Source organism: Malus domestica, chromosome 12, assembly GCF_042453785.1.
Source record: "Malus domestica chromosome 12, GDT2T_hap1".
Classification (NCBI taxonomy): domain Eukaryota; kingdom Viridiplantae; phylum Streptophyta; class Magnoliopsida; order Rosales; family Rosaceae; genus Malus; species Malus domestica.
The window spans coordinates 4,653,050-4,667,957 of NC_091672.1; the positions used below are offsets into that span (position 1 = coordinate 4,653,050).

General features: G+C 38.6%; 2 protein-coding genes across 2 annotated transcripts; both read left to right on the plus strand.

Moving 5' to 3' along the window:
• Positions 1-988: 988 nt before the first annotated feature.
• LOC139189779 (uncharacterized) lies at positions 989-1,716 on the plus strand. Its single transcript, XM_070809003.1, has 2 exons — positions 989-1,351; positions 1,537-1,716. Exons 1-2 carry the CDS (start codon positions 989-991, stop codon positions 1,714-1,716), a joined length of 543 nt encoding a protein of 180 aa, XP_070665104.1.
• A 9,781-nt stretch (positions 1,717-11,497) lies between these two features.
• LOC103449575 (uncharacterized) lies at positions 11,498-14,262 on the plus strand. Its single transcript, XM_008388898.4, has 4 exons — positions 11,498-11,906; positions 12,376-12,477; positions 12,638-12,798; positions 13,977-14,262. The coding sequence occupies exons 1-4, from the start codon at positions 11,810-11,812 to the stop codon at positions 14,082-14,084; spliced, it is 468 nt and encodes a 155-aa protein (XP_008387120.1). The 5' UTR covers positions 11,498-11,809; the 3' UTR covers positions 14,085-14,262.
• The last annotated feature ends 646 nt before the right edge of the window (positions 14,263-14,908 follow it).

The window sequence follows — 14,908 nt, forward strand, 5'->3', positions numbered from 1 at the left end:
GTAATAAGTGAGGAGTCCTTATTCTATAAAATGACCCATCACCCTCACAATTGGGAGAGGCCAATTCCTAGGCCCTCTCACCCTCTCTCAACGCTCTCACTCTCAGAGCTCTCTTTCCCTCAAATAAATACACATTCAATGTGGACGTAGCCCAAACCTTAGGGTGAACCACGATACATCTTGTGTTATTTACATTTCATGCAGATTCACGGTCAGGTTTACGTTGTTCCAAGACTTCCGGTTTTGTGCATCAACAATGCTCTTAAGGGTTGCATGGTTTTTCAAAGGATTTTTACAAAGCTTAATGAGTATTGCATGTTTATATTCGATCTGAATATCACAGACGGGTTGCCTGTTTGATATACGTTTTTGCTTGAACATCATGAGGAAAATATGCATTAAGAAAACCTAACCTTCAAAGCATGTATGTGAAAATTCATAAGTACTTGGTAGAATTGCATAGGATTGTAATGCTAATGATTAAACCCTAGTCTTTCCCAAAGTTGTTTAATTTAAAAAACGTTTTTCTTCTTTGTTGCCATTATTTCCAAACTTCCAAATTTCTTTTATTGTTAATTTAATCTTTTCAAATTCAAAAATCTCAAATTTTAATAATTAATTAGGAGTTAATTTAATTACAAATTAGTCAAACAATCTTTGGGGACAACGACCTTACATGAGCAACTACATGACAGTTACCTTATATTCTTGCAAGTATTTTCAGTGATTTTAACCCTATTTGCACAGGTACTAAAAATCATAGCATACCCCTATATGAACTAAAAGTTCATAACTAAATCTAACCTGTAGTTTCGAATTTAATGCCTTTGAAACCCGAATGTTTCATTCAAAACTTACCACATAAAACCCGTAGTTTTCATGCTTAAATTAAACCAATACATGCCTATAGAATTGAATGTTCTACAATGTATGTCTATGGATTACCATATGACTAACTATGTTATGTTGTACCCTCTGTTTTAGGGGCATGTCGAACTTGAACAAGCTCAATTTCACCGCTCTGGAAGTCTCCAGAAGAAACTACCTGAAGTGGGTTCAAGACATGAAGCTTCATCTTACTGTAAAGAGTCTTAGAGCTACAATCGAGGAACTAATCAATGATGAACCCGTCAACGAAGCTCAAAAAGCTACTGCTATGATCTTCATCCGAAGACACATCCATGATGCACTGCAAACTGAGTACCTCGCAGAGGAGGATCCACGTACCATTTGGCTCGCTCTAGCCGATCGATTCAACCACCAGAAAGACATTTACTTACCTGAAGAAAGACATGACTGTCAGCATTTATGCTTCCAAGACTTTAAGTCTATGAATGAATACAACTCTGAAGTTTGTAGAATCCGATCACTGCTTAAGTTCTGTAAAGAGAACTTAATTGAACAGGATCTCCTGAAAAATACCTATTCAACCTTCAATGCCACCAATATTGTCATGCAACAACAATATAGGGCACAAAAGTTCACCTAATTTTAGATTTGATATCTGTTATACTTCTCGTTGAAAAGTAAAACCAGTTTTTGATGAAGAATCATCAAGCTCGATCTACTGGCTCGAACACTCCGCCTGAAAAGTATGCGACTAATTCTAGTAACCACAACCGACAGAAACCCCGTTATGGCCTGGTAATGGGCAGCAAGGCCCACCACGAGCCCAAGGTCCACCGAACAGAGGCCTACCCGAGGGAGGAAACTTGACCTAGAAGCGCCAACTCCTTGCCCCTAAAGCCCCAAACTTCAAGAACAAGGGAAACGCTACCGTTCAATTGGATTCCACTAAACTAGACATATGCTACCGCTGTGGATCAAATGATCATTGGTCACGTGTATGCCGAGCTACCTCCGAGGCTATTGCCAAGTATCGTTCCTGTCGTGAGACTAACTTTATGCATGTGGAACATCCTGAATATGCTATTACAACTATGTAGGTTTCAGATTTTTAGGAGGCATCCACTCCTATAAAAGAATAAAGTTTTATTTTTCTGAGACATGTTAAGGTGTTTTTACACTCCTAGTCGCCGAACCTCCCCTAAAATTCAGTTTATGGTTTAATTTTTGGACAATTTTTCTAAGTCTTTGGAATTATTTGTTTGGATTGGTTTGTTTTGAATTATGGATAATTATTTTATGGATATTATTTCTCGAATTGATTAATTGAATGAATGGACTTATATTTATGCATGTGACCAATTCAATTAATTTATTTCTAAGTATGACTAGTGGGGAAGTTAGTTGTCTCGCTGATAGTGCAACCACACACACCATATTGCGTGAGAAACACTATTTTACTAACTTCGTACCTAAGAATGCACCTTTGACAACCCTTTCAAAGCCATCCAACCTAATAGAAGGATATGGAAAGGCTTGTATTATGTTGTCCAATGGTACTGAATTAACCATTAAAGAGGCACTCTATTCTCCACGTTCCGGAAAAACGTTGGTAAGCTTTAAAGATATTCGATATAATCAATATCATATTGAAACTATTGAAGAGAATGGTTCTGAATTTCTTTGTATCACTTCCTACGAATATGGTTGGAAGAATATTCACGAGAAGCTGGAACGTTGCCCGAGTGGGTTGTATATAACAACTATTCGAGCCCTCAAGACACACCATGTGACCGGCCTTATGGCTGGGTTCCAAAGCACTCCCCTACTTTGGCATGATCGAATAGGACACCTTGGATGAGATATAATGTGTCGTATCTTCATCACTTGGGCATCACTTAAAATCTTAATCTAGCCATCCACTTTGCAAAGCATGCTTCTTGGGGAAGTTGAACATTAAACCCTCAATTACAAAGATTATTCACAACCTCTCTAAGTTTCTTCAGATGATATAAGGGGATATTTATGGACCTATCCAACCAACATGCGAACCATTTAGATACTTCATGGTGTTGGTTGATGCATCGACACGATGGTCACATGTCTGCTTATTGTCCACACGCAATGTTGCATATGCGAAACTCCTAGCACAAATTATTAAGCTTAGGGCTCACCACCCTGATTATCTGATTAAGTCGATTCAACGGGATAATGCTGGAAAGTTTACGTCATAAACTTTTGACGATTATTGCATGTCTGTTAGGATTAAAGTAGAACATTTTGTACCCTATGTTCACACCCAAAACGGCCTGGTAGAAACTTTCATAAAGTGTATTCAAATGATAGCTTAAACTTTGGTTATGCGAATCAACTTGCTGGTATTTGCCTAGGGCCATACAATATTGCACGCAGCTATGTTGGTCTGCCTAAGGCCCACCGGTACCCTACCTCATTCACCGTTACAGTTGGTTACTGGATACGAGCCTGATGTCTCACATTTACATGGGCTTGGGTGCATATTCTATATGCCAATAGCGCCGCCACTATGTACCAAAATAGGTCCTCAGAGAAAAATAAGAATCTATGTCGGCTATGATTCGCCATCAATTATATGCTACCTAGAGCCATTGACAGGAGATCTCTTTACCGCACATTTTACGGATTATCACTTCGATAAGATAGTCTTCCTGTCATTATGGGGAGATAAGATCACTCACGTTCTTATAGAACACAGTGAATTGTTGTGGATTACTCCCATTATGTCTCATTGATCCCTGCACCCTTCAATATGAAACTGAAGTGTGACGTATTCTAGATCTTTAGAGCATTGCTCAAAGCATGTCGGATGCTTTTACTGATCTAACAAAGGTGACGATATCACATATACCCGCTGCAAATACACCTGTAAGGATGAACATACTTAACGTACATCGTACGACCATTGTGGAAAGCCGGACCGACCCCAAGGGTGGGGCTGTTGTACCTCTTACACGACATGGTATACTGGCGACTAGCTAATCATCTGCTCCTACCCTGAAACGTGGCAGACCTTCTGGTTTAAAGGATTCATAACCCCGGAAGAAGAAAACGGCACAAACTAGTAAACCTAGTCTGGATTCAACCATTGCTTACTCATTTGTTCCAATGCATGAGATTATTCTAGATTACGATGATGTCCTAGATGAGACAACCCGGCCTCCCGAGAATCAAGATATTTCGATCCATTACGTAGTTTTGGATGAAGTTTGGAATTGAAATAAGATGGTTGTCGATGATGCATTACGTATACAGTTGTTTCTGACATCATGCTTAGTGATGACATTGAACCATGTTCTGTTGATGAATGCCGACGTAAAACAAAATAGTCAAACTAGAAACAAGCAATCCAAGTCTAACTCGATTCGCTTACGAAACGTAAGGTGTTTAGGCCTATAGCTCATACTCCACCACAAGTGAAGCCCATGGGTTACAAGTGGGTTTTCATAAGGATGTGTAATGAGAATAATGAAATAGTGCGATACAAAGCACGCTTCGTGGCGCACGGCTCTCTTAACATCTTGGGATTGAGGAAACCATTCTACATATTGAAACAATCCGGATGGATGTGGTATAACTGTCTGAGTGAATATTTTACAAGTCAGGGTTATGTGAACAACGAATTATGCCCATGTGTGTTCATGACCTCATCGAAACTTCCGCAGAGCTTGAGGAAATTGTTGCGCACTTGCAATCGGAATTTGAGATGAAAGATCTTGGGAAAACTTGATATTGTCTTGACCTAGAGATCGAGCATTGTTAGGATGGAATCCTAGAATTAATCGAATTACACCCAGAAGGTGTTGCGATGTTTTAATGAGGATAAAACGAAGCCTTCGAGTATTCCTATGGTCGTTCGAACTCTAGATGCTAAACGAGATCCCTTTTGTCCCAAGGATGACGAGAGATTTTAGAGCCTGAAGTTTCATACCTAAGTGCAATTGGTACTTTATTGTACTTGGCTCAATGCACTAAACTTGACATCTGATTGGCTGGATACAGTAAGGCGCCTACGCACAGACACTGGAATGGTGTTAAAGACATTTTCCGCTACTGTAAAGGTACGACGAATTTGGGCTTGTTCTACACCCAAAAATCCTCGAGAGGAACCGCCGTCCCCCTCGGACCTCGGGTTGATTCCCACCTCGTTGGTTACACATATGCTGGTTATCTTTCTGGCCCACATAGGGCACATTCTCAAACGGGTTATGTCTTTACCATTGAAGACACCGCTATATCTTAGAGGTCTACCAAGCAAATGTTAGTTGCGACTTCTTCGAACCATGCTGAGATTCTCGCCTTACATGAAGCCTCGCAATAGTGCTTTTGGTTTAGAGTAGTTATGGAACATATTTAAAGCACTATTTTCCATCGTTAACCTTCCTACGACGATTTTTGAAAAAAAATGCAGCATGTATCGAGCAATTAAAGAAAGGATACATCAAGGGAGACAACACCAAGCACATAGGGTCGAAGTTCTTTTACTCTCACCAGCAACAATAGCATCAGAACATTGAAGTCAAACAAATTCATTCCCAAGACAACTTGGCCAATCTCTTTACTAAGTCATTGCCCAAGTCTACTTTTTAGAAGCACGTCCAAGGAATCGGTATGCGTAAATTATCTGAGTTGAATTGCTTGTAGTTCTCTTATTTGGAAGTTATGTCTAACTTAGGGGAAGTATCCTGAAGCATACTCACTTGATCTTAATGTATTTTTTTTTACGATTAGGAACATTTTTCCCACTGGGTTTTTGCTACCTCACGAGATTTTAATGAGGCACTCATCATGGGATGATCATATTCCGTTGAGTTCACTACTTTCGTCCTGTTTAACGTTGGTTTTAGACATTATGCATACTTCTCACTTTTCTCCTTAGTATATGGGTTTTTGCGTACCTTATGTTTTACCATAGCGAGGTTTTGTGAGTTTTACTACCCATGTATACTTACTTTCTTATATTTGAGACTCGCATTCACCCGTTGTGTCAACGACTTCATCAACTGTTTACCTAATCTGTTGAAGATCTGATGCAACGTTTTGTTTGAGTATTTACACACTCAATGGAGAGTGTTGCACTCCTATTGAATTAAGAATGTGATTATGTAAAACCTAGTGTATCTTGAAGTATCTTGTATATTCCCTTTAGTAGTTTAATTCTTATTAGAGATATAATCCTATTAGAGTAAGGATTCTACCTATTCTACTACTATAAATAAAGGCATAATAGGGTGATACAACACACACGAATTACATATCTCTTGTCTTTCTTTGTTGCCATCGGCCCCTTTCCCTCTCTGTCCTAAATACAATTCAATCAAATAAGTCTACAATCATTTGAGATTTTATCTATTTAATTGACAGAACTTACCATCAGAAATTTTATTTAAGCTGTTATTTATATTTTTCGTCAGAAATAAATAGTTTGCATCTCTTTATTTGAGAGTTTTCGAACGAACAAAAAATATAAAATACATATTAAGACATTTTGCACCTCTCATAAAAAAAAGGTAAATTACACAGTAGCCCCTCAGGTATTGAGGTTTATTACAACCTCATACAACAACTTTAAAACATTTCACTTTCATACCTCAGGTACCATTTTATTTCAAAATAATACCTCCGTTAGATTTTCCATCCATTGGTCTATTAAATGCTGACGTGGCATTAGTGGACCCTGTTACACGTCAGCCCACTCCCTCCAAAACTTGTACACGTGGATATCCAGCTGCCACGTCATGCTAACTCAGCAAAAAGTGCCCACGTGGCCAAATTTTGAAATTTCAAATTTTTCCCGCCAATTTTTTTTTTTTTTTAATTCCTATTTCTTTATGGGTTTTGGCTGCTAAATTATGAACAATTGCATCAGATGCAATCCAAAATGCAGAAATGCATATTCCCACAGTAATCAATGAATAAGTAAAAATGTATTCCAAAATCCAAATAGGCAACTAAAATAGCAATATATTTCACTTTCTTGGTAACCAAATAACAAGCATGTTCAACTGGATATAACCATCAAAAAACCCTAACAAGCTAGCATGTTCCCAAAAGGATATCCAGCCAGTAGCAAAATAACAGTTCCTAATAAACCACAAATCCAATTGGGAGCAAAATAACAGTTCCTAGCTAAGAAAAAAAAAACAGTTTCTAGCTGCTTCCAACATTCACAAAAAATTCTAGCCACTAGCAAAAAATTCCAACATCAAAAAACCCAGTTTGTTCTTGTATGGCAACACTTCACTTTCTTGGTTGCCTTGTCTTTCTCTTCTTCACTCCCCCATCTGTTTGAACCTCTGAATTACCACCTCCAGCCGTGCTTGATGCCTACATCCAATGTTCAATACAACAATATCCAAATCAACAACAATATAGGCCACAAGTTATCACAAAAGAATATCCACATCCAATGCATACAAAAGAATCCCTAAGTTATCACAATATAGGCCACAAATTCATTTACAAACCTTAACTAAATAAAACAAGTGAAACAATGCTTACCTTGGGTTTCCTTCCCCTCTTCCTTGGTACACCACCTGGATTACTAGATGCTCCATGTGAAGAACTTGATACCTAAAACAAATTAAAGGATTTCAGGATTAATAAAGTCTTAAATCAACTTAGAAATCATATAACTTTGTATAAGGTTATATGTCATCTCATGTCTTGTAGGAAGATGCCTGTGATGAGTTCTGGTATTGTGGCCCTCTTTTTTACATATTCCACATTTGACTGTCCTTTGGCCTTTCCTTGAGAGCTGTTGTGGTTGTGGAATATCTCCACTTGTGTTAGTAGCCTCATTTTGTGTAAGATTAGCTTCTTTCTCTTTTTCTGCAGCCTCTTTGTTTCTCTTCTTCTTGGGTCTTCCGGGTTGTCTAGTATATAGAGGAGGCTGGATAGGTGGATTTTCAGTGACCTCCCACATTGACATCCCATTCATTGGCTGGATCAAGTGTCCATATATTTCCAAGTACATAACCTTGGAATAACAAACATCCACATAGTCTTCTGGCTTATCCCGCTTGTAATTAATGGCAGCAATGGCATGGCTGCATGGAAGACCAATGAGGTTAAATCCCCGACATGAACATGTACGCTCAGTCAAGTCAACAACAATTTGTTCACCTCCTCCAGCATCCACTTAGAATTTAGTCCTACCAGACCACTGAGCAATGCATCGACCACTTTCTATTTTTACAACCTCCAACTTTTTCTAAAGCTTAGGGCACAAATCTCCATATTTTCTCATCATAATGTCTCTTCTCATTTGAATCATTCTCATCAACATGGTATGAATGATCTGAAACATGGTTACAATTGGTTTCGACCTTGCCTTCACTATCACGGCATTGAAACTTTCACACAAGTTGTTCAGCAACATTTCACACTTGGTATGCTTTTGAAAATGGGACCTACTCCAGTGAATGGCAGGTCTCTTCATGAGCCAATCATATGCATCTTTGCTCAACAATCTAAGCTCCTTCATGGCTCTTCTAAAGTGTGGAATTATAGTGGTCTTAGCAACAGCCCATAAAGCATCCTTCAGTGCCTTACCCTTAAACTGTTCTCTATAGTTTGTGTACAAATGCTACACACAAAACCTGTGGTGACAATCGGGAAGAACCGCCAAGAATGCAAGAATTAAACCCTTCTGCTTGTCACTAATGAATGTCCAACGATGTTGATTTATAATCCTAATATCCTCGGCCAGAATCTCCAAGAACCAAATCCAGGAAGCTTTGTTCTCCATCTCAACAACTGCATAAGCTATCACCCAAGTTTCATCACTGGGATCTATCCCCACAGCAACCAAATTGACCCTCATGCTGAGACTTCAAATGACAACCATCTAAACCAATCAAGGGTCTGCAGCCATGCTTGAAACCTTCCTTGCATGCACCCAAACACACATACATCCTTTGAAACCTTCATTCATCCAACTTTATCTTCACAGGGTTCCCCGGGTTTGTCTTTTTAATTTCCTCATCAAAATCCCACAATCTTGTGTATTGCTCAGAATTCTTACCCTCTATAATCTTCATAGCAGCAACCATAGCCCTATAAGCTTTCATCTTGGAGCAACCGTGTTTCCATTCAGCTTGAATGTTGTCCATAAAAGACTCAATAGGCCATGTTGGATTAAGTTGGATCCTTTCCAAGTACTTCTCAGTAAGCCAAGACTGATTCATATTCCTATTCATCCATAATCTACCACATGTGTGGTGATCTAAAATCTTCTTTATCTGCATGCTGTTTGAATTGTGCATCTTCCCACACTTGACAAGCCACGGACAACCTTTTTTGCATGCTGCATCAACCTTGAACTTCTCATTCCGTGGAAAATGGACATCCCCATACCCATTTATGATAGAGTGCATAACTACTGCCTTTTTGAATTGTGTGGAATCCCTAAATATCAACCCTAAGGACAAGTGTGGGTTCTTCATGTCAGTCTTCTCATTAAACTCAGGATAATGCTCACTGTTGCTTGGACCACCGTCTTCATCTTCATGCACATGGTGAAGGTCATCTGAATTGTAATCCGGCTCCCTAACAAGATCTACATCAATCTCTTCTTCAAATTCTTCCCTTTGTTGCCAAGATCCATCCCCATATTGTGGGTTATTTTGTTCCCTAATGCTAGCCAACACTGCATCTTCCTGTGCATCCACATGATCATCTACAAACTTCATAAATTGTAAGTGATCTTCATCAATAGGAAATTTTTCTTCTATAAAGTCACTATCATTCTCATCTTCTTCTTCCGCTCCTTCATCACCCACATCATCCACTCCTTCATCCTCCACCCCTTCATCAGCCACTCCTTCATCATCAACCCCTTCATCAACCACTCTTCATCAACCCCTTCATCAACCACCCCTTCATCGGCCACTCCTTCACCAACTACTCTATCACCCCTTTCATCAGCCACTTCTTCAATAACTTAAGTCACACATTGGGAAGGCACACTACATACACCACCAAGGCCATTGATTGGATATTTTATGGCTAGTTTGCCATTTCCTCTATTCACTTGCACTGGCCTTTCCTCTATCAAATTGCACTGGTCTTCATCATCACCATTAAGTTCTTCAATAACCACCATACTCTGAGCAACCGGTTCAAATGACTTCATAAACTTCATCTCTTGAGAGACACATTCTTCAGGTGTTATCTTCTCAATATACACATCAATCAGAGTATGGTTTGGCACAAATTTGCACATGTTGATAACATCTGAATCTGTCATCAAAGGCTTCATCCTATTTGGAATTTCCATCCCTGGGATCCTATACTGGTAACTCATGAAGACATTCCCATATCCCAGTTCCTCAACCATATTGTCAACCTCAAGCAATGACATGAAATCTTTGTCACAGTAGTCAAAGAAATCCACCTTCCCTCCAACATAGAAGTCTTCACTGAGTTGTCCACCGTGATACATTTTGATTGTGAATAATTCATTGTTCCCTGAAATTGCAGCATAAAAAACCCTATTATAAACTGATGAAACCTTAATTTCTGCTTTAAAAAATCCTATTTAAAGTGATGAAACCTAAACTTCAAGACCCAGGACCACAAAACAATTCACATATAAAGACACACAACAATTGACAATGTGGTGTCCTAGATAAAGGCATAAATAAAGCATCATACCACAGATAAAGGTATAAACAAAGCACTGTCAAACATATATAACTCACAAGCTTTTTTCCAACATGATTAAACAAGGACAAAAGTCCTCCATTAACCGACAACACCAAACAATTTTTAGTTCCCCACCATTTTCGAACAAAGCAATTTAAAATTAGGAAATATAGATCCAAAATTATAAAGTACACACAATTTCAGATCCCCAACATTTTCGAACAGTCCAATATCGAACAACACAAAATAAAGAAACCAAAAAGCACTAACTGTATGTTGGGAATGGATCTAACGGATCCTCCCTCCTTTCCCAAGTCATTTTCAGCCTTCGACTTCGAACCACTTGATTATCGTTGCAGTCAGGAGTTGGTTCTGGGTTGTGGATTGTGGGTTGCGGGTCGCAGGTTAAGGGTTGTTATAGGTAGTGGGTACTACGCCGATAGGAAATCGACGGGTGGAAAGTGATGGAAATAAGGTTTCGCGACAGGGTTTCACAACGGAAGTAAGGTTTTGTGACGGAAGTAAGGTTTCGCGACAGGGGCTAAGGTTACCAAAACTTCATCCTTTTCGATTCTGGGTTTGGGAATGGTGGTGTGCTCAATGATAGTGGGGTTGCATTGGTTAGTGGGACGGGAATGGTGGGTTAGAGATTCAAGAAACTTTTTAATTTTAAATTTGCCATGTTGTCAATCCACATGGCTCCACATGGACTATAAAATTTCACGTGTGCAAGTTTTGGAGGGAGTGGGCTGACGTGTAACAGGATCCACTAATGTCACATCAGCATTTAACAGATCAATGGATGGAAAATCTAACAGATGTATTATTTTGAAATAAAATGGTACGTGAGGTATGAAAGTGAAATGTTTTAAAGTTGTTGTATGGAGTTGTAATATACTTCAAACCTGAAGGGCTACTGTGTAATTTACCCTAAAAAAAAAACTCTAACGAAAGAGAAAAATTGTTTCAACCAAAACAAAAGAAAATATAAAGAAAATAGTTGAGTTTTTAAATAGAGTCCGAGCCAGCGAAGAAAACCTTAAATAAGAAGTCTTTAATTGGTTCCAACCACCGTTCTTCTGTCTTTCTCGACCAAAAAGTCGTCGCTCCTTCAGACTACTTCTTCGTTCTTCCTCTTCTCTTCTTAGCTATCCTACGCCTTCCTTCCTTCATCCAAATTCCTCTCTCTTCTGTCGTCTACCTTTTTAAACCCTAATTTCTCACAAAATTTACAGATAATATTGTTAAAGCGAATCGGAGCGAGGCAATCTGTGAAGATATGGCTCTTCAGTTGAAGTCCATCGTCCCCCTCATCATCCTAATTTCTCTCTGTCTGGATGCCCCTCGCGTCCAAGCCAAGGACGTCAACTACTGCGGTGGGTTTCTCACTCTTACCGTTTTCTCTTTTCCTTTCAATTTATGAAGGCATGATACTTTACTTTCGGAACAAGTTTTCAATTCTCTGTTTGTTTCCTGAGAAAATCGCAAATTTTCCACTTTTTACTGTAATTCAACTGATTGTTTCATTGTTTGTTGTCAAATTCGATTTGGGTTCTTCTGTTTTTTGATACAATCACAACAAGAAGGAATCTTTAAATATGTATATGCATCTACACTCTCTAGCTGATTAGACAAAGTTAACATCTTTGATATGTATTTGCAATTTCAGATTACTTAAACAAAAATATAAAATCTGGGTTTGTTTCTCTTTCGATAGTTTTGGTATTGGATGTATGTATTCAATCGAATGGTGTTTCGGTGTTGAATTTTGTTATGGTTTATTTGGTTCTTGTTATACTGATGTTGGTTAAATGAAACTTAAGCGGATTTGTGGAATATGTTCAGATAAGAAGGTTGACTATGATGTCAAGGTCTCTGCGGTTGATATTAATCCTTACCCCGTGGCAAGAGGCAAGCCTGCCAGCTTCAGCATTTCTGCAACTGCAGGTCCTAGTTCTATCTCACACTTAAAACCTTTTTAGTGAGTTTTTGTTTACATGTAATTGTCATTAGATAAACACAAAAACGAATCGGATAATCCAACTCTGTTTGAAGACCTTTTGGGAGTTTAGTTTTAAGTAGAGTAAACTCCTATATGTGGTAACAGGTGCATCAATCTCTGGAGGGAAATTGGTGATTGAGGTTTCATACTTTGGTTGGCACATCCACAGTGAGACTCATGACCTTTGCGCAGAAACATCTTGCCCTGTTTCAACTGGTGATTTTGTGATTGCCCACTCGCAAGATTTACCAGGATATACTCCACCTGTAAGTCCTCCTTGCCATATATACTTAATATATTATTTTGGCTTTCAGTGTTACCTGTGAGTTGTCCCTACAAACTTGAATAAGCCTATGAGTTTAACTGTTGGTATCTGTTTCGGCCAATACAAAGTTTAAGTTGATCCCACCTGAATTTTTTGAGTACAATGAAATAGTTTATGCTTAACTGTTAGATTGTCACATTATAAAAGGATGCAGACGGTTAAATGTCATATTCTAAGTAATACAAAGGGGCAATTATCACGTTTGGTAACCATGGTGCACAGGTGATCACTTGATTGAATACATGTTTGGAAAGTGTTGTTTGTTTGCCAATCTTCCTCATCGTGCTTATTCTGTATAGTGCGAAAAAAGGGACATAAAACCAAGAAAGTTTGTTGTTCTTCACTGTGGTCAAAATTCATGTCCCCACTTCTGTCCTGTCTTCTTCTAGGCTTCTAGCAGTACATTACTCTTTTCTCTCTATCTTTGCATGTGTAACATTACCCCTTCTTCTTGGTGACCAAGCTAAAAAAAATTTAATTGGTCTATTCTTAAACAAACAAAACTGTCTTACATTCCGACATTGATTTTTATTGGATTGACACTATTTTGATTTCACCAGAGGCTTGTTGGCTCTTTGACCAACTCCCAAATAACCCTGGAATATATACTTATTTGAACCAAGGAGGCCTAGTCTTAGGAATTCAATGACGATTTTATTTTGTAACTAATACATTAAGAATTACTTAACTTAATCTGGTTTTTCTCTTGGGCATGTTTAATTCAGTTTCCACTTACTTATCATAAAGTATTTCAGGTCAGTTATAAGATATTGCTATCAAAGAGTTATTTCAGAGTTGGTCTAATAGAGTCTAGTTGAGTCTCAAGCTTCAATACTCCATATATTACATTCCCTTGGTGCCAAAGTTACTATGATCATCCATGTTGGCATGTTGCTAATGCATTTACAATTTTAATTGCAGAAAACCAGTAGAAAATTGCTCATGGTATAATGCTTTGATAATCTGTATATGGATTATATGTGATTCTGCTTCATAAATCAAATTGCTACTGCATTGTTTTTAATCACCCTGTCCCCATCAACATTGCCGCTTCTGTAATCTCTTTGTTTATATTCGTCTACTATGTTTTGTGTTCTGACCAAGTTCGTCAAAATGCAGGGTTCGTACTCTCTTAAAATGAGGCTGTTTGACGGAAACAACCATGAGCTGACATGCATTGCCTTCGATTTTGACATCGGGTTTGCATCATCTGTGGCTGATAGTTAAGTGCATCAAATATTTTGTCTTTTAGTATACTTGTCTAAACAATGTTATACAGCATGTAAGAAGAATTATCCCCTTCCATACTTTTAACTTCGCTGGTATGTTGTGATCTGTATATTATTATCGTTCCATCTACTTCTTGTTGAGACTATTGAAAGTTAATGGAACATGATTTAAAATATGACATCTTGTTACGGTATATGTGATAGAGTGTGATCTTGGGAAGAAAAGCATTTTTTTTTCCGGCTCGTTCTATCTGCCAACTCGCTGAATAGCCCCAGAGTGCCTTCATTCAGAAACTTTGTATAGTGTTTCAAACACCATATAGTAATTTAGTAAGGGGTGTGATATCCACACACCTCTTTTTACTTCTTCCACACCTTTTTAGTTTTCGGCCGTCGAATCGGAAGAATTGAAGAAGATCAACGGACATAAATTAACAAAGGTTGTGTAAGAAGTAAAAAGAGGTGTGTGGATAGCACACCCCTTCAGTAAAATGGCAGATTCTATGAGTGAACGCTTCTATGGTAATGATGACGGATAAGTTGTTCTTGGTCTGGTGGTAAAATTCTTTCCGATGTGAGAGGAGGTCTCAACTTCGGAGTCTTCGCTCTTGTATTGATGTCCGAAACACAACTGGGTTGGCTTTATGGACTATGCTTTCTATGGTTCAGCAGCCCAACCCAACAGGTCCCGGCCGAAAACAACCTCCTCGAAGTGCCTGAACACATAGTCGTTTGATGTCTATGCCCAAGGGAAAAACTTAGCTATGCCAGGTTTGTACCCAATCCTGTTCTCTCTCAGACGTGCGGAAAAACTTGGGTATA